The sequence below is a fragment of the Chelonoidis abingdonii genome, chromosome 9, assembly GCF_003597395.2.
Source record: "Chelonoidis abingdonii isolate Lonesome George chromosome 9, CheloAbing_2.0, whole genome shotgun sequence".
Lineage (NCBI taxonomy): Eukaryota > Metazoa > Chordata > Testudines > Testudinidae > Chelonoidis > Chelonoidis abingdonii.
In genome coordinates, this window is record NC_133777.1 from 22,163,039 (window position 1) to 22,183,865 (window position 20,827).

A 20,827-nucleotide genomic window follows, 5' to 3' on the forward strand; every position below is an offset into this window, starting at 1 on the left:
GCTTGTCGGCGAATGCTCGTCCGCCGCCACAGTCCTTGGTGGCTCGTTGTCTGGCGCCTGCCAGATGAAGAAGGTTGGGGATCACTGCCTTAGCCTGTCTAATCTTGTTTGACCTAGTTTTCACTTTTCATAGGACTTTTTGCGTTTCCGGTTGAATATCTCCTGGTTAAGCCAGAGTGGTCTCTTACCATACTTTCTATGAAGAAGGTAGCTAGGGGCATAAAGGGTAACAAGAAAACGTTTTATAAATACCACATTCTGCCTACTTGTTCTTCTAGTGTATTAAACAATCTTTCAGCTGTTGAGGTAATATTAAAATTAACTAAAAACCAAGTCCCAAAAACCAGTGCACCCAAAAATTTTAACAGGAAAAACACTGATTTGACCATACATAAGAACAAACTGTTTGGACTTTGAGTAAAATAAAATTCTCCTGACAAATTTGCGTTTGCAGAACGTAAGAAATGTTGCCATTAAAAATCATACTGTGCCCTCTAAAATTCCCCTTGTAATAGATTAAGGGGAAGGATAATATACACATACTGATCTATACATTACAATTGGGGGATTGCTATTGAGAAGATTAAAAGTTGTTAGCTATATTTTTTAATAACTTGTAATTATGAATAGTGAGTAAATATAGCTAAAGTAGCATACAGGACAAAGCTTTGCCTGACATGAGTGTTTTTGTTTCTCTCTAATTTGCTGATTTGTTTACTTATCTTGCCAGCAAACCTGTTGTTTTGGAAGATATAAGCAAGAAGTACAAACATGCAATGATAAATACCCCTCGGCCCCTCCCCTCACAAACTCAGAAACAGGGTGACCCAGGGCAATGTGATCCAGAAACTACAAATTCAGCAGTAAAAATGTAGCTATTGGGTAACTGAAGCTTGTGTACACGTAACATGTGGGTTAGGTAAAAATCAATAGGTAATGTGTTGAATGGTGGTTGGAGGAAAATTGTGAATGTTAAAGGGTTTAAGAATCCAAGTGAAAATGAGACCAAAACTGGAGAAATGCTAGATCAGTAACTGAAGTATGGGACTGAAAGACCAGACTAGGAGATGAGGAGAAGTGATGACCATCATGGAGGAAGGAAGGACTTCTTGGCATCCCAGGATACAATAACTTGGGTCCATTTATCTATTCAGTCTTGTCTGTTGTCACTTGTGTCTGGACATAAATTTATGCTAGATAAGTAACAATAATTCTATTCTGAAATTGTATTAAAGACGAAAACTTATTAAAACTAAATTGGATGGACTTGGGACTGGGTTTCCCACTCTATGCTCCCCAACAGAGGGAGCTATTTTATTAGCCTTCTCAATCTCTGTCCTGGGTTTCAGATATGGTACAGAATATCAAATTCACCAGCTGAGTATATGGGTAGAGCTCCATTATCTTCCAAGCAGTTGTGACCACTTACATAAGTGCTGTAATTGGCCCTGTAGACTGAATCAACTCAAAGTAAATGGTCTGAGGCCCAAGTTCTAAAGTTACATCTTCCTCTTTCCTTCTTTAATTCTAGCAACTGGTCTTTGGTATGCGAGAGCAGTGATGTTACATTTCCCCAATAAAGGTAAATCTGACAATCTCAAACATTTCAACTAAAATCTTTTGGGTGAAGAACAAGCTGAAGTGAATAACTATTGTACTGAAAGTTTTCTCCATATCTGTATGGGGTTAGCAGTTACCCTAACTTTCCATAGTAGATAGCTGATCATTTTGTACAATTAAAACTTTTTTCCGATTTGATTTAATCAGAGACACTATTAGTTTTTTCTTTTTCTATAACAATCTTAATTTAAATAGAAAGCAGTATTTATACTATGCACTCAATAATAAAATACATGAGCTAAGGTTGTGTTTATAAGTGGATTTAAGAACTCATGCACATTACTGTAAATGTATTTCACACACATTCTGATTGGAACAATATTTAATTTGCATGCATTACACATCACTACTTTAAGTTCAGTGTCTTTCTAAATGAATGAATTCTAAGTGACCTCATTGCTTTAAGAACGCTTTATTTGTTCCATTCAAAATAACTGTGATTATGACTTTTCATTACCAGGTTTGTTGATTTACAGTTGAACAATAAAAAAGGGGTTCCTTGACGCTAAGTATAACAAGATGAAATGGCATAAAATGAAAATGAAAATATTTAAACTGACTACTAGTAAAACTTTTAGACAATGAGGAGTAATTACTATAAGCCAGATTCTTCCCTCAGCTAAACCAGTACTATGCTATTAAGTCTGGAGTATCTGAAGGGGAAATGCATAAAATTAACTTGTCAAAAGCCTAAGAGTCAAAACTTTACAGACAAAGTGCATTTTAATTTACCTGAAAACAAATCAGTCCTCACTACAATCCTGTGAAGTAGGAAAGCATTCAGAACTATATTTTACAGAGGTGGAAACTGAGGTACAGATCAGTTGAGGCCACAAAGCATCATATCTGGAGGCAAAGCAGGGGTAACAAGTTCCTGGTTCTCAGTCCCATGTTTTCAGGCCACTAGAGCATGTTGCCTTTCAGTTTATTATACAGAGAATAATGATGCTGTAATTTTTTTAAAAAGATGCTCATCAAAGTTGATAGGCCCAAAATAGAATGCACAGCCCGTCCCACTGCCAAACAACTTGTATTCTAACTACCCTGTTATTAACAAAACTCCATAAATACCAGTGCTCCAGAAAAAGGTCTGCATAGTCTTAAACTGCCTGTCAGTCCCTGTGTTTTCTTGGCTCACGAGTATAGAGCTGGCAGGAAGGGAGACTATGGAGGTACAAATGTCACATTTTGTTATTTAAATACATGTTGCAGCAAAACCGTAGCATCTTAGCTTTGTTTTGTTTGGGTCACAGGGCACAAAGGCCAAAAGTTTAAGGACTATATTCTTCCTTAGGCTGCATATAGATGGTTCCTATTAAAATGAGAGCCACATATGTTCATTTAGCCCCAGCGGGACTGCAGCCTCATTTATGAAGCACATCATTTCTTCACTCTCTGTTGGGGAACATTCTGAAACAAACTCACTTAAGGAAAAGAGGGTGAGGGGAAAGGAGAGGATATCGTATTTCAGGGCTGACTGCTTTTGTGGTCTCTCTAAATAAAGTTATACATACCATCTATATTTGGGGAGATCAAAGGAAAGGTCTGTAGCATTCAATGTTTTTTTTTGTAAAAAGAGAAAGCTCATTTTCAAAACAAGATGTTCCTGAAAAAACAAAGATCAGCCACTTGGTTTGTACTGCTTTGAAAGTGCTGTTTTTCTTCCTTTCTGCAGGCTCAACCTCAACAGATTCCTCCAGGTATACACTAATATAGAACCCACAGTAGCAGTTCAAACAGCTTCTGGATCTTATTTGTCTAGTGACAGTTGAAAGATGACTGCCATTTCAAATGTATTTTAGATAATACACCTGATACCAAATCTCTCTGATACAAAGCTCCTGTACCTTAGCTCCCATCCACAGCGAACTCCATTGTAATTACCCTAGTTAATCTTTTTATTGCAGTTCAAGTGCTTAGGCTCTCAAGATTGGTTTTGTACATTAGGTGAAAGAACACAGAGGCCTGAGAAACAGCAAGACTACACCCGTTGGAGTAACTTTTATGTTAATAGTTGTATTGAGTGCAAAATCTCCTAAGAACGCTTGCTCCAAAACATCATAGATTTTGTATCCCTGTTTGCAATCTAGGATACCTAGTAATGCTAAATTGGTTGCGAAAGGTCTTGGCATTCCATCCGTGCCATTGTTCATAACTGCTATGGCAAACTGTCCGTTGAACAGGATTCTCTTCCATACTTCAAAATGATGCCACTGTCAAATAGAAGTATATTGTGGGGATTAGTTTTCATTGTTCTTGCATCATAATTTCTGACACTAGATACGTGGAAGTCACACACATCCCTTTGTGCTTCCAATACTATTCGCAGAAACTGTCACCACTATATTATTAACTTAAAAGTAGCACTATTATTAGTTTGCACTTAAGCTGAGTGAAATCCCTGTGAGATAGATATGATGGGGATACAGACCTGATGCAGATGAACAAAATATGGGCCATCTCTCCTAGCTATTAATTCCTTCAGAGAATAGAAGTGAGAGGTGCTGCTTTAGGGATTCACTGGATTCCAGATGTTACTTATACTGCAACTATAAGTATCTGAGGGGATGTCTACACTGCAAAAGAACACCTGGGCCTGACCCAGGCCAGTTGACTCAGGCTCACAGGGCTATCAAATTGCAGGGTAGATGTTTGAGCTTGGGCTAGAGTCCAGGCTCTGGATCCCTCCTCCCTTGCGGGGTCTCAGAGCTCAGGCTCCAGCTTAAGCCCAAAAGTCTACACTGCAATTTTACAGCACTGCAGCCTGAACGCTGCAAGCCTAAGTCAGCTGACAAGGCCCAGTGGCTGGAGTTTTATGGTGCAGCCATTCCTTTAGGTACTGTAGACAAGTGCCTGCCACGAACGTCTTACAGTAAGTAGCCAAATAAGACTGTCTTAAGAAAATATTACATGTTGCTGTGTTTGGCAGCATAAATCTGCTCCCATTTTTACATCACAACAATGGAAGATATGGAGGAATCAAAATGCTGACTGTTCCAGGTGTTTTAAAAATGGAAGCAAGCTGTTATCGATATATATTTTATAATCTTCTGAATTTATTCTGTGATGGACACTTATGCTTATTAATAAAAAGCATCTTTTGTTTATATTTTGGGGGGGATAATCTATAACTTTCTCCCAGAATAGGTGAAGATGCAATATAGTAAAATGAGTAAATGATCTCTGATTCTGACAGACTAGCCTTAAAAACTTGAAACTATGGCCAGATAGCTTTGTGAAAGAACTGAATGGCGCACACTGATCTTTATATGTTGTCCAGGTTGACCCAAATGTTCTCCCAATCAGTAGGTGTTGGTGCTGGATGCCTGCATGCGCCAATATTCATTTCTAGTGTTGCTGATTTTGTGCATCTATACTATGTTTTGCAACAGCATCAGTGCTGGTTTTGTGCACGTTTTTTGCAACTATCTTACATAATGATCCTGCTTTTTCTACATTTAAAAAGTTTTATTGCCTTTGTAGAACTAGAAAATTGCTAAAAAGAGGGAAAATAGATTACTTCGAGTCCCACAAGTAAGTTTTTTACCTGGAAAAAAAAATCCCATTGAACTAGAGCCTGTATCTATTCCAATGCTGTTAAGTGTTACAATTTTTTTTTGACAATGTGCCAAATGTATGAAGTTCCTTGGTTCTGCTTTGTACCTGTGCAGCTACATCAGAGGTGGGCAAACTACGGCCTGTGGGCCACCTCCAGACTGTGAGACCGTCCTGCCCGGCCCCTCAGCTCCTGGCCTGGGAGGCTAGCTCCAGCCCCTCTCCCGCTCCCCCGCAGCCTCACCTCACTCGCTCCGCCGCCAGTGCAATGCTCTGGGTGGCGGGGCTGTGAGCTCCTGGGGCAGCGCAGCTGCAGAGCTTGGCCTGACCCGGTGCTCTGTACTGCGTGGTGGCGGCGGTGACCTGGTCTAGCTCCAGCCAGGTGGTGCGGCCGTAGCGCCACCAGCCACTGGTGCTCCAAGCAGTGTGGTAAGGGGGCAGGCTGGATAGAGGGCAGGGGAGTTCGGGATGGTGGTCAGGGGGTAGGGGTGTGGACAGGGGTTGGGGTGGTCAGTGAGGGGAACAGGAGGTTGAATGGGGGCAAGGGTCTGGGGGGGCAGTCAGGAAGGGGGGGAGAGTTGGATAGGGCAGCAGGGGGCATTCAGGGAACAGGGAGAAGGGATGGTTGGATGGGGCAGAGGTCCTGGGGGGGGGCCATCAGGAATGAGAGGAGGGGTTGGATGGGGCGGCAGGGGGCAGGCAGGGGAAGGGGTTTCGGGGGCAGTCGGGACAGGGAGAAGAGATGGTTGGATGGGTTAGGGATCCCAGGGGGGCTGTCAGGAATGACAGGAGAGGTTGGATGGGGCGGTGGGGGTCAGGGGCAGGGAGTGGGGATGTGTGGATGGGGCAGGGGTCACGGAGGGGCCGTCAGCAAACAGGCGGGTTGGATGGGGTAGGAGTCCCGGGGGGGGGGACAGATAGGAGGTAGGGTCTGGGCCACGACCCTCTCTCCTAACCGGCTCTCCATACAATTTACAAAACCCAATGCGGCCCTCAGGCCAAAAAGTTTGCCTACCCCTGAGCTACATGGTAGATACAATTCTATACTTAATCTGTAAGAATATGTTTATACTTTCACTTCATCCACTGTTGTCAATTATATAATTACCCACTCATCTTTCCAGCAGTTCCAAATAATTTCCATAGTGAGTAAAACAAATCAAAAGTTCTGCTTACTTCTAATCTCTTTCTACACATGGGTCCTATTTATCCAGTGTATCATTCAAACTATCACATAAGACATGTTTCTTGATGTGATTCTAGGCTTCTAAATTAATTTGCCAGTCCAGAAAGTCAGGACCAAACTCTGCCCTATATTCTATTGTACTCTATTGTTAAAGCCCTACATATCTCATCTGATAAGCAGCTAGAGCAGGGGTAGGCAACCTACGGCACGGGTGCCGAAGGCGGCACGCGAGCTGATTTTCAGTGGCACTCACGCTGCCTGGGTCCTGGCCACCGGTCTGGGGGGGCTCTGCATTTTAATTTGATTTTAAATGAAGCTTCTTAAACATTTTAAAAACCTTATTTACTTTACGTACAACAATAGTTTAGTTATATATTACAGACTTATAGAAAGAGACCTTCTAAAAATGTTAAAATGTATTACTGGAACACAAAACCTTAAATCAGAGTGAATAAATGAAGACTCTGCACATCACTTCTGAAAGGTTGCCGACCCCTGAGCTAAGTGTTGCCTAGATGGTTTGCTGCTGATACTTTTGTTTAGAATGATCAAGGATCCCTAATAGCTAGAAAAAATGACACAACCCAAGAGCCTGCTTTTACCTATGCAAATAAGCAACTCCAAATCTCTGTATCTCCTGAAAGCAAAGGTGCTCCATATGAAAAGCTCCAGCAGAATGGCACGCTTACATTTAAATTTAGCAGATGCATTTTATTACTCCTACAGCTCAACCAGGGCATAGATATCTGAGAGTAGCTTGCGCTTAGGAAAAGCTCAGCATAGTTCTTACACAGTCAGCAGGACAGATGTGTAACTCTAGTGCAGCTGCACTAGCATAATCATGGGAAGAATTTGGCTTAAATATTTAGGACTTTGTCTGCTCTTGGGAAGTTTCTCTTCAAACCTCACAGCCTTAGCCTATCATATGCAATATCTGGGGATAGAGAGTGCAGCAGGGTGGAGACATCAGCTTGGGAAGGCCACAAGGTATGACATTGGCTACAAAGGCCACATGCTCTCACCTTATCATATGAGCCCAAGGCCCATCACCAAAATCTCAGGTCTTTTATTTGTCGGAACCATTCATTTTGTTCTCTTAACTGCACTGAAAACCGACTGCAAGTTGTGATGAATAACCAATATCACAGTTAGGAACTAAATGCATTCCTGTTTAACCCACTCTGGCTTGAAGATGCTGCAAGGAAGGCAAAAAACACTTTGGTCTTCTGCCAATTGACCCATGGGAGAAAAAATTCCTTCCTGATCCCCTAATCAGGTGATTGGCCAGAGCCATGGCATCTGTCCGGCTGGGTTCCCAATCTCATTTTGGGTGGCTAGAGTGGGCTGCTGGAACGGAGCTGAAAGAGGCTCCACGTGGTCCCTGCACTGGACTAAATGGTGGAAGATGAGGAATGCTGGCCAATCAGCACCCCTCTCTTCCAGCTGGTCAATGAGTGCCAGAGACTCCCAGTAGGAGGAGCTATTGTTCCTTGGCAAGTGTCTGCCTCTATTGCTACTGAGACTGTCCCCCTTTCATTGTGAGTCCCATCAATTTCTCCCACCCGTTGATGTGGATGGGTGGCATTCTGCAGCAGCTAAAGATTATGTAATTCCATTCTACTGCAACCATGTAACACCACTGTGTCAACTCTATTGAGCTCAGTGGGATTGTTTACTTAGTTGAGAACACCATGTGACACTGCATCTAGTAACATTATAGTAAGTTTCCAGATACCTTTTACCCCTGAAGAGAGAACATTTATGTGTTTAAGGAAATCAACTCCTAAAATTGACAAGGCTAGAATGTACACATCTCCTGCTTTGTGTAACTGTCAAGTAACGTGGAAATCCTGAAACAACTGTAGTTTTACCATTATGGCAGGATGTATGGGCAGAGACCAACCTAGGCAGAGGTGAAGAGTATTTACCATAGCAGCATTTGCTGATGGTTATGCTATAAAATACTAGTTTTCCCATTTTATGTGTGGCCCTCATGCTGGATATGATGAGAGTTCAGGCTCTCTACTGGATATGATGGTAAAATGAACTGACCCACTTTCCCCCATCCACCTGTTGAGATTCTTGGGATTCTCCCTAGAGCCCAAGAGCTCTCTAAGCACGTATTGCGATCAACTCTAGAGGAAAATCAAACAAATAAGGACAAAAGTTACTCAGAAGCGGAGAAACTCAATAAATTACCGCTTGAATTACTGATCTTGAATCCAGATTGATACTGGATGAAGTGATGTTCTCAGTCTCCACGAAAGGAAAACATTATATGACGCCTAAACGGCTGTATACATTAGCACAGAAACTGATAGAATAAAAAAAATGCTAACAAAATTCAGACTGGATGTAAGCTGGTGCAACTCCTGTGGAAGTGTCTTGGCCGAATTCACTAGTGATGTAATTGGCATTGTAAGTTACTTATGTGTAAACTCATTCATGTGTATCCAGTGAATGTGTAACCTATGTATGCAGAGAGGGAGGGGGAGGAGAGTGCGGCAGGAAAGGTAATTAATAATAGGAATCTGTAGATTAACACGTCTTTCCTCAACCTTTCCAGCAACATTAAAATTAAAAACAAATCGCTACAAATTACATTACTTACCAAAGGACTGGAAAGGCTGTTTTAAAAATGAAAAATTCTGAAGCTTCCTTTCTTGGGAAAATATAAGATAAAGTGTGAGTTTCTGGCAGAGCTTGGTGATGAGGCATAGCAGAACCATCATTTAAAAATCATAACAAACAAAAATAGAGAGAGTAGACAACTAGCAAATTGGGTACCTGGATAATGCGCTGTCCCTGAATGCCCAGAGAATCTTGGTTTATATAGATCAACAGCTTGTTTTGCAAGATGTACTTGGCATCCTCAGAGATTGTCCTTAAATCACTGGACATAAAGAGAGGGGCTGCCAGGATTGCCCACAATGCCATCTGCACTTTTGACTGCTCATAACTCAGGCCAAAGTTACCAATAATCAGCTGAAATAAATCAGATACTGTTAAATGAAACTGTCTGTATTGTAGTAGTGTCTAGGAACCCTATTCACAAACCAAGATCCCAGTGTCCTGGCACATGCCATGTGACTCTCTTAAAAGAATGATAATGTACACCAAAAGTCAACTACATTACAATTTAGTGCATGATCCTGCAAACCCTCTATGTGCAGAAATCCTACTGAAGTTAATAGTTGAAAGCTTGCAGAACTGGACTGTTACTTGTATTGTCTTTTATACAACATTTGTCCCAAAATGCTTACAGTATTAATTCAGTTTCAGAATGAACCATATCTTCTCCTTCATGACAAAATCCTGTTTCCATAATACCTCTCTACAGACTTGCAAAAATATCTTAAATTTACCAGCCCGTCAATAAAATGTACTTCTCTCCTTTTAGCGTGAGCAATTCAGATTTTGAAAGGCTATCTTAATTGCCTCCCTTTGACTGTAATATATTTGTTTAAGTGTTTACCAATATTTTTTCACTAGGCTGTTTTGGAGAGCAGTTTTTGGTAATGAATTATGCGTTAATCGCTAGTGTGCTCCCAGCCAAGGTGACACATAGTTCCATTTTGCCACCCTTCCTCTTAAACGTGTTTGTGTCACAATCTGAAGAGATCATGAAGTATCCTGGACGTTTGTGCCATTGGCATTGTGATTATTATTAAGGGTAGGATTCTGCCACAGAGATATTTATTTTGAATATAGGTAATGAACCCAAGGGCCCCAGTGAAGAGGCATTATAATTTTAGTAAGAAAAGCTTTTTTACCACATTAATACTTGGCATTCATGTAGAACATCTTTCACTAGATGATCTCAAGGCACTTTACAAACATTAATTCCTAGAAAAAAAGTTAAGGTAGCAAATATGTACCTACTGCTTTAAACCAAAAACATTAGAACATTAGTTATTTACAAAATGTTTAATAGGAAATTCTGAGTTAAGGTTAAAAACCATTTTGGCTTGAGATCCATGTGTAATTTCTGGCTGAATTTTTTTTTCCTAAATAGTTTTAGTGTGAACACTGTCTATATCAGATTTAAATTCAAAGGCAGTGCATCCTTAACTACTGAGCTGCCACTACATCTTTATACTCATCTCATGCTATAAATACCTCTAATGGTATTATACCATTTTGAAGATGGTTAAGTTGAGATAAGAAGACAGAGGCAGGAGTAGAACCCAAGAGTTCTGACTCTGTCCCCTGCTCTAACTGCCGGACATGTTTTCTATGCACCAGTGCATAGTATCAGTCTTGTCCATTAGCTGTTCACAGCTGTCTTTTAGGAAGTCTTGTTAAATTGCCTTTTTATCAGGATCTATTTAAATGTCAACCGAGAACAAAGTATTAAAAAGATAACATTACCATATCTGGATCATTCCATCTTCCTGGGCCAGCTGCAGGTTGCAGTTTATCCTGGTTATTTCCATACCACTCAATAATATTTAGAACACTCTCCCAGGAATCCTGGATGTCACCAAAATTTCTCCAGAGGTTACAAATTTCACCAAGTATGGTATAATTTACCTTAATAAAAATATAAGTAATATATTTATATGTATACTACGTATGTGATCATCACATCCATGAAAGAAATTATTTTATTTCTACAGGCATTGAAAAAACTATATTTATTCTGCCCCTTTGTCCTCTGTGCCAAGACTGCTACTGCCATTATAAATCTCTGAGCAACTTCGACAGCTCCCATTCTTGGCTGCCTCCTGTTCTCCCTCTTCCCTCCCTTCCTTCTTTCCCCTCTTGTTCTGCTGCTTTCCTACCAACACTAATTGCTGAGTAGTGGGTCTGCAATAGTGGAAGTCAACTCTCCCCATTATGACACAATCATCTGGTACAAAATTAACTGGATCACTAGATTTCAGAACTGGAACCACTAGGCTGTTCAATATCATGTTATGAGCTCTCAGACAAACAAAAGTAGGTGGGGGAAGGACTATATATATATAAATATTGTTTTGTTACAGTTTATACTATATTTAAGTGGCATTTTCCATCACCAAATTCACAAAGGTATTGATATAAAACATTTTAAAAAAACCAATAAGCTGACTTGTTCTCCAGAAAAGCAAATAGGGTTTTCTAAATTTCTAAAGGAGTAAAACGTTCCCTAGTAATCTGTGTTGTTCTCAAACAATTTTTTCCAAAGAAAAAACAACTGATTTTAAGACAGTGGTTTAGTCGCCATTTGTAAACTGAGAAGAGCAGACACCTTTGCCAGGCTATTTTATTTTCAGATGTCATACCCATAATCTGACTAGGAGAGATTGTTATCTACAATGTACAGCTTTCTCCTATAAGCATCTGAAAATCAGAAGACTTTGTTATTTCATTAGCGCAGTGAGGTTGTTCATCTAACAAGGTGGTGCCTGTATGCAGAAATGAATGGAATAGAATAGGACTAGCCTGGCTGGTGTGCAGTTCATTCTAATAAGTTCCAGCCATTTGTCAAGAGGTCCCAGTTAGCTAAATACTGTCAGCTAAAGAGTAATAAAATAAAATCAGACAGTGGAGATACCTTTGGGGGAAGCCCTCCTTCATAGGCTGGCCAGCTACATGAGTACGCGATAGGTCTTCCTGTTTTATTCAGAGCAATGCTCATCTTTGGGTAGCCTAAACAAAATTGAGCATTGGGTAGTAATGCAAGGCAATATTAACATATTACATAACAATAGTAGTAATAATCTAGTTTTTTCACTTGCTATTATTTTACAAAGGTAAGAGTGGAGACTCTTCTTTGGTGAATTATATATGGAACAGGAATTATATATGGAATATGGCTAATTATAGGTTTCCTTTACGAAGAGCGTATAGTTACAATTTATGATCATGCCTGCCCCAAACTGACTGCAGATGTAAGAAACCATTTTTTGTATATTCCTGTTTTCAAGTTCTTCAGCAAGAAGCAGATTTTTTTCCAAAATAGATGTGGGATTGGAATAATCTTATAGTTCTGAACCAGTGTTTAAGAAAAGAGCTGAATGGCGTAGTATCATTGTACAGTGTTGCCATTAAGGAAGTCTAGGTTTGGAAAAGAAGCAAGGACTCTCCTTCTTTAGACCAGCAGAAAACTGAACATCTTGAAGAGATTATGTTCCTGAAAACCCTTACACAAGTGAATACGTTTTTTGGAAAAGAGGTGCTGCAAGTACAGGATCTTGCCCCCTCAGTGTCTTTCATTGCTAAGCACCTATTATGACAGTCTGGGAGCAGAGTCCTTTTTACCCTATCTGAGACTCACTATTTAAAACAAATCAGAGTCACAATTTTACAGTCTCCATTAGCACTCATTATATACATACAGAATGTAGGTTTCAGAACAGTTGGCTTTGTAACACCTATTTTCTTGTGCTTATAAAACTTTATAAAAATGTACTGTTGTAATAATTTGGCCTCCAAACTCATTCTAAATGTGAGCTCAATTGTAAGAAGTGAAAGTTCATAATCTCACAACAACAACATATACAGTAGAACCTCAGAGTTAGGAGCACCACAGTTATGAATTGACCAGTCAACCACACACCTCATTTGGAACTGGGTAGTACACAATCAGGCAGCAGTAGAGACAACAACAACAACAAAAGCAAATACAGTACTGTGTTAAAAGTAAACTACTAATCAAATAGAGGGAAAGCGCATTTTCTTCTGCATAGTAATGTCTCAAAACTGTATTAAGTCAATGTTCAGTAAACTTTTGAAAGAACAACCATAACATTTTGTTCAGAATTACGAACATTTCAGAGTTACGAACAACCTCCATTCCTGAGGGGTTTGTAACTCTGAGGTTCTACTGTAACAATAAATGGTGATGGGAAAAGGTGCAAAAGGGAGACAGACAGTGTTAATTGAAACAAAAATGCTTACACTGATATAATCCAAGGACTGTGTTAAGAACATGCCTCGCAAACAAGAGAAGTGTGGAACTGGAAATAAATGGACCAAAACTGGTGTCAGAAATTATGCCTGACTGCTGGACAAATTAATAAGGGAATGGGCTATTTCACCCTTCATTACCTTTTCAAAAGAAAAGACTTTGGGGGAAAAACTGCCTGCAGGTTAACAACCACTGCTGACTGGTAGATGAGAGGACTGGAAGAAGCAAGCTTTACTATCAAGGCTTTCTCCTGGGACTCACTGTTACACCACTAGTCCTTCATTGTCCTAATCCTGAAGGAGCTCATGATGATACAGGGCCAGAGAGACAGGGACCCAAAGGACATCACCACCTACGCTAACTAAATCCTGAGTATCACCTGGGATGTGAGGCTTTGTCACCCCTGCCCATATCCCCTGTTTCTTCTCTTTCCTAGTCTCTTTCTTTTGCCATCTGTCTAATAAAAGTTTGGCTTAGCTGGCCAAGACCAAATATTTTGCAACACTGCTATAAGCCTGTGACCACTGAGGCAGATGAAAGCAATGCAGTAAACAGGGTGATGCTGGTACAAGCTTGCCAGGTCACAAAGTGGCTAACTAGACATTTGCCATGCCTGTGTTTCTCTAGGAGTGAGATAGGAAGTGAGAGTCAACACCAGGGCCAGAAGCTGCATTTTCTGCCTTTCCTGTTCTTTTCTCTCCTCGTTTGTGTGTGTTTGTTTTGTTTTTCAGAAAATGGGATTTGACTTTAACGACAACAGCAACAGCTCTAGCCCATTTCAACTAACTTTTTCTTGTTTCCCTAAAAGGACAGTTTTAAATAAAAGACTTTCAAACTGTTTTTTCTTCCTTTTAGTAACTCTACAGCTAAAGGGAAAGGGAATAAGGGATATTGTTAGAATAAAAGATTTATTTCATAGTTTACATAACTGTGTTCCTTCTTTTTTTTCAATCTTTAATAAAAGGTTAAAAAGATTTTATTGGTATATTTGTCATGGTAGTAGGCAGGCTGAGGTCTCTGTATTCCAAACCCCCAAAATATGTTAACTATTAATGTTGGACAGTGACAGAGTCATATTAACACCCTTGACACTCTGGACCGCTTTATTCCCTCAAAATTAATACAAAAGAACCTTAACAGACAAAAACATTCAATGCTTCATAATTGCCCCCAAACTTTTTTATTTATATTTTTGGAGCTCTAGCAAAATCCCTTCATTCATTCTGTGTTATCAGTGAGTGGAAAAAATATATTTTTCTGTTGTCTTTAAAAAAAACAAAACCCATCAACAACACTTTTTGAACAGGGCTTCAGCGCAAAAGGTTGACTTTTACAACTTGGAAAGCAAGCCCTCAGCCTCACTGAGGACTAGTGTCTTTGCTTTGTTTGAATAAGCTGAATTTGGTTGAATAAAGTTATGACTTAAAACTTACTAGGCCGCAAGCACTAGAACACTATGCTAAGGCTGCAGATCTGAACTTAAACATAGGAGATGTACTGCACATCTTTTGAGGATGCTCAGGATCTGTTATGTGGAGTTTTTAAAATCTTTCACCTGAAGCATCATTTATTGGCTGCAGTTTCAGGCAAGACACTAGATGTGATGGGCTGACATGACCAATATTCCTATTAAAATGCTATATTGAAAACGAGAAGGCGACGGAGAGGAGAGATGGGGAGGCAGTAGGAAGAAGACTCAGAATGAGAGGGGGCACAATCCTGTTGACTTCCACTGGAAGTTTGAGTGCTCAAGGACTGCAAAATAAGGGCCTTATTTTGAATCCTGTTTCTTGAGTAGTTACTTAAAATGAGCTAAAAGCTGCATTACGGAGCGGATTGGCAGAAACTTCATTTAGATAAAACAAGATGATGAGACATCACAACTCAATATTGAGCTTAACGAATCTAAATTTAGATACACCCAAAACTAATAAACATATAAATAGAAATTACTTGGAAATGAAATAACAGGGATGAAAAGCAAACCTACTACTTCACAGAACTTGAAGATTTCACAGACTTTTTAAAAAATGGATTTTCCAAGTTTAAGAAGCTTCATTTAAAAATAAAACAAAACTCCTGAGCCATTCTTTCCCTTGTTCAAAGATTAATCCTAAAAAACAAACCTATTGCTTTAAGAGATGAGTTGGAATAGCAGCCATCAAGCTTCAGCATATCAACTTCCCATTCTGCAAATGTTTTGGCATCTGTATCAATGGTGTCCAGTGTCGTCCCAGGGTAACCCTTGCAGGTGTAGTTACCCATGTCACTATAAATTCCAAATTTCAGCCCTTTGGAATGTATCTGGTAAAGCAAATGAAAGTGATTCTGATTAGTTTATGATTCCAGTGTATTTGTCTTCTAATACCCATTGATACTAAATCTCTTCTGTTTGTTAAACATCTTCATTACTTTTCTGAAGTTAGATTTCTCTTGGATGCTCTCTTGTGAGGTCTCTGCCTATTTTGGCAATGATGTTCTGAGAGCCTTTCCATATCAGAGTCCTAAAAAGCTGATGGTTGTGCAGTAACGGCTGCTTTGGATTCATGATGAAAAATATAGTTAAAAGGTTAATTACCTGGAGTAACATGTTGCCTTTCATGCAAGGATCTCAAAACAATTCACAAGGATTAGGATGTAGGTAAGCATTGTTATACACATTTGGTACGAACAAACCGGAACTGTTAAGTGACTTACCCTATGTTGCACAGTACGTGGCACAAGTAGGAACAGAAACCAGGAACTGTGGCTCCCATTTCTCTATGCTAACCATTAGATCCCTGCCTCTCTGCAAAATATGGCTTTCATTCCAAATACACACTATGGCTCCATCCTGCAAACACACACATGCTTATCAGTGACTTTGGTGGAACTACCCAAATGTGTAAACTGGTAAGCACACATGAAACTCTACAGGACTGGGGCCTTGCTGGGTTCCACTGTACACAACCACATTGTGTAACTGATCAGCTGCACAGAATAATGCATCTTTGCTCATTTGTAAATATATCTACCTTCCTTTCAATTCTAACTCAGAGCATGTTAATATATTCCTAGGGTTAATCAACATTATTCCTTAAGTGTCCACTGATCATCATCCATATGTGCAGGCACAATGAAAATCCAATATGTATTTTCCTTAGACATATGCGTAGAATCATTTACATGTATTACAATTAAGCTGTTCCCTGTAACTTTTCCAGCTAAGTAGCTTGACATTTATTAGTTGTCATTTAAGTGAATTTTGCAGTAAGTTTTATGTATGCTTTTCTAATAAGTTTCTTTAAATAACTAGGTTCAAAGAAAATTGTAATTTTAGCACCTACATCTGAGATACCACAGTGAGAAACTTGTGTTTAAGTACATATATTTTACTTAACTTACATAATCAGCAAGGGCTTTAATACCACTCGGAAACCTATCTGGGTCTGGCTGAAGCCTGCCCTGGGAATCCCTTTCCTTTGCAGACCAGCAGTCATCAAGGTTCACATATTCATAACCCAGCTCCTTCCATCCATCTTCTGCCATCCTGTCTGCCATACTTTTGATCAAGTCCTCACTGGTTAAAAACAGAACACTGCATTAACAAAATTGTTGAAATGTTACATTTTGCTTATTTGTGTGTGTTTGCAGGGACCTCAAAGGGTCAGGACCTCACCTTTACATCTTCTCAGGAAAATGGCAATTCCAACCGAACAATGCCACTTCATACCTTGCTGGCTAGCCACTGATTCAGAGTCACAAGGAAAATGGCTCAATTCTGGTTCACCAACACTACTTCCTCCAGCTCTTGAACTTTTCATTAAAGGTATCCCTTTCATGTATTTAGTAACCTGTCCCTCCTTAGTCTATAAGAGTGGTCACGAACCTGCTGACTGAGATTGACTGGTCGATTCTAGAGACTCTCCTAGTCGATCTCGATCTCTGGTGGTGTAGCAGGGCTGCTGCTAAGGCAGGCTCCCTCCCTGCCCCAGCCCCACATTGGTCCTGGAAGTGGCCAGCGTGGCCCCGCAGCCCGTGTGCTGCTCCTGCCTGCAAGCACCGCCCCTGCAGCTCCCATTGGCTGGGAATGGTCAATAGGAGCTGCAGGGGCAGTGCCTGCAGAGAGCAGCAGTGTGTGGAGCCATGTGCCTCCCACCCCCACTCCCCAGGGCCACAGGGGCGTATTGGTCCTTTCTGGGAGTGGTGTGGGGCCGGGGCAGGCAGGGAGCTTGCCTTAGCTTCACTGCACCGCCATCCAGGATCTGTTCGAGGTAAGTGTCGCCCAGCAGGAGGCTGCACCCCAACCCCTAGTCCTGAGCCCCCTCCCAGAGCCAGCATCCCATACCCCCTCCTGCACCCCAACATTCTGCCCCAGCTCGGAGTCCCCTCCTGCACCCAAACTCCCTCCCAGAGCTTGCACCTCTCATCATCTCCTCCTGCACTCAAACCCCCTGCCCCAGCCCTGACTCCTGCTCAGAACCAGCATCCCGTAACTCCTCCTGCACCCCAACCCCTTGCCCCAGCCCAAAGTCCCCTCCTGCACCCGAAGTCCCTCCCAGCACTTGCACTCCTCACCCCCTGCTCCAGGCTTAGCCCAGAGCCCCCTCCCACATTGCAAACCCCTCGGCTCCAGCCCAGAGCCTGGACCCCATCCCAAACCCCAAGCCTATGCTCCAGCCCAGTGAAAGTGAGTGAGTGGGAGCGCAAGCAATAGGGGGGAGGGGAGGGAATGAAGTGAGTGGGGCTTCAGGGAAGGGGTGAGATAGATCCTGGATTGTCCTTAAATTAAAAAAGTGATCTTGGGTGTAAAAAGGTTGTAGACCAGTGGTCTATGAGATTTGAAGAGGTCAGTCTAACATGGTATGTTAAGGGGATAGAACAGGAATTGATCTTAGACTAGTGTGGTCTACGCAATGTGTAGTTCAGAGTATTTGTATTGCTTTCAAGGTTCTGTAAAAGCATGACTTTTAGATGGAAGCCTATCAGTAGATTGGAGTCTAAGAATAATTTTTAACATCTCAATAGCTGAAACATCTTTTGAAAGGATTATCGCCAGGATTATTGGGGTGTTTGAAGAAACATTTTGGAAATCAAAAGTTGTATTTAAATTTACATGATATGGTATAGTAATCTCATAGTACCCTGCCTTATAATAATTGGATTTAGAAACCTTTCCATTTTAAAGATCAACCATTGTTTTAATTACTTAATAGGTAGAAAAAATAGGACTTGGCCAAAAAATTTCCATCTTCAGTTAGGTTCTTTGTCAGGGTTATATAAGTGGCCAAAATATTTGTCTCCTTGGCTACTGCTGTGCAAACATTACCAAGTTGATCATAAAACATTTCCTGTTCTGTGAATTCTAGGAAAGTACTATGATCTTAACAATGTTAATACACTTAAGTATTTGACAAACTTAGCCTTTTTAGTGTCAAGTCTAAAGTTCAGCTTGCTTTGCTTGTATTTATTAATACAAAACAATGAAGAATAGTCTCTCCCTCAGTTAATCTGAAGCAGGCTCTTAACAATAACATTTCTGAGCTATAACAGTAGAGGGAGTTCTCTCAATATTTTCTAGCTGATTCTGTTCTGATTCTAGTTGTGTACATGAACATTATTTCCTTCCTGTTGTAGGAACAGCATTTCCAGCTTTCTTTTTTAGACAAATTTAGGCCACCTCCCAAAACACTATGGTTTTGTCTCAATACCTTTCAAACTGGGAAACATAATGATCTAGCAAAAACAACGAGGAGTCCTTTTGGTACCTTAGAGACTAACCCATTTATTTGGGCATAAGTTTTCGTAGGCTAGAACCCACTTCATCAGATGTATGAAGTATAAAATACAGAAGCAGGTATAAATACATGAAAGGATGGGGGTGCTTTACCAAGTGTTAGGTCAGTCTAACGAGATAACATCAACCCAGACACCAAACCCTGCTACAAACCCCGGTGCCAACTCTGACCACATATCTATTCAAGGGACACCATCATAGGACCTAACCACATCAGCCACACCATCTGGGGCTCGTTCACCTGCACATCTACCAATGTGATATATGCCATCATGTGCCAGCAATGCCCCTCTGCCATGCACCTTGGCCAAACCGGACAGTATCTACGCAAAAGAATAAATGGAGACAAATCTGATATCAGGAATCGTAACATTCAAAAACCAGTAGGAGAACACTTCAGTCTCTCTGGTCACGCAATAACAGACCTCAAAGTGGCAATTCTTCAATAAAAAAAACTTCAAAAACAGACTCCAGTGTGAAGCTGCAGAACTGGAATTAATTTGCAAATTAGATACCATGAGATTAGGCCTGAATAAAGACTGGGAGTGGTTGGGTCACTACAAAACCTAAACTTAATTTCCCCAATACTAATCTCGCCCTACTGTTGTTGCTCACACCTTCTTGTCAACTGTCTGTAATGGGCCACTCTCTTACCACTTCAAAAGTTATTCTTCCTCCCTTGGTATCCTGCTGTTAATTGAGGGACAGGTATATATATGCAAGGCAAGCTATGGAGTTAACAGAGGTTTAGTTCATTCAGGAGGATAAGGCCCTGTTCTAGCAGTTGAGGTAATGAAAACAAGGGAGGAGAAACTGGTTTCGTAGTTGGCATAGCTTCGGATTCACGAGTCTTTGTTTTCTCCTGAGTTGATGGTGTCAAATGTGCAGATGAACTGAAGCTCAGCAGTTTCTTTTTGAAGGTCATGGTCCTGAAGTTTTATTTGCTGGCAGATCATGGCCACCTTAAGATTGCTATTAGATGGCCAGGGAGGTTGAAGTAGTTCTTCTACAGTTAGTATATTATTGCCTCATTCAGCTAATATCTGATGTCTGTGTCATATTTCATCCTTTTCCGAGGGACTGTCCAGTTTGGGCCCGTGATGTTACATAGCAGGGGGCTTGCTGGGGATATATCGTTGCTGCGTGATATTACATGGTGTAGGTTACGGATTGCAGCCGGCACTCGTAGAATGAACAGATTCGATCGAGTAGGTGGCTGACTCTGGTTAGGGCTGTGTGATGGTGTCGCTTTGGTTGTTAGATATGTGGGCAGAGTTAGGCCCATCGCAGGTTTGTATCCATGGGATTTTGGTTCCTTGAGCTAGATGTTACTATTTTGGTGCGGTTGGTGCATGTTTATGGTTGAGAATATGTTTCGGTTGGGCAGGTGGAGTCTTGTGCGGCGAGGACTTTGGCCTGCCCAAGGCCCTTGTGAAAAGTGTGGGATCATTGTTCAGGTGGGTTTGCTAAGATCTTGATGATGCGGGTTGGAGGGGTTTGCATGGGACTGTATGTTGATGGCAGTGGAACCATCCGTGATGCAACAAACCTCGTTGCCAACTCTGGCCCACATATCTTGCCAGGAGACACATTCACAGGACACTAACCAGATCGCCACACCATCACCGGTTTCCATTTCACCTGCAGGTCCAGCAACGCCCTCTGCTATGTTACATCTAGCCCAACTGGACAGTATCTACGGAAAAGGATAAATGGACACAAATCGATATTCAACCTCCCTGCCACCATATAGCAGATCTTAAGGTGGGCATACCTGCCAACATATTCTAAAAAT

The 20,827-nt window shown here is 41.0% G+C and overlaps 1 protein-coding gene across 2 annotated transcripts in view; it reads right to left on the reverse strand.

Moving 5' to 3' along the window:
* Positions 1 to 2,016: 2,016 nt before the first annotated feature.
* Positions 2,017 to 20,827, reverse strand: part of LOC116824402 (alpha-N-acetylgalactosaminidase-like) — a 26,054-nt gene continuing 7,243 nt past the window's right edge. For both annotated transcript variants that reach the window (XM_075069272.1, XM_032779658.2), the window contains exons 3-8: positions 16,641 to 16,815; positions 15,383 to 15,560; positions 11,901 to 11,995; positions 10,733 to 10,894; positions 9,149 to 9,346; positions 2,017 to 3,833 (exon numbers count right to left, since the gene is read on the reverse strand). In XM_075069272.1, the coding sequence (XP_074925373.1) occupies positions 3,564 to 3,833; positions 9,149 to 9,346; positions 10,733 to 10,894; positions 11,901 to 11,995; positions 15,383 to 15,560; positions 16,641 to 16,815 (1,078 nt within the window). In that variant the 3' untranslated portion in view covers positions 2,017 to 3,563. The remainder of the gene's footprint in view (positions 3,834 to 9,148; positions 9,347 to 10,732; positions 10,895 to 11,900; positions 11,996 to 15,382; positions 15,561 to 16,640; positions 16,816 to 20,827) is intronic.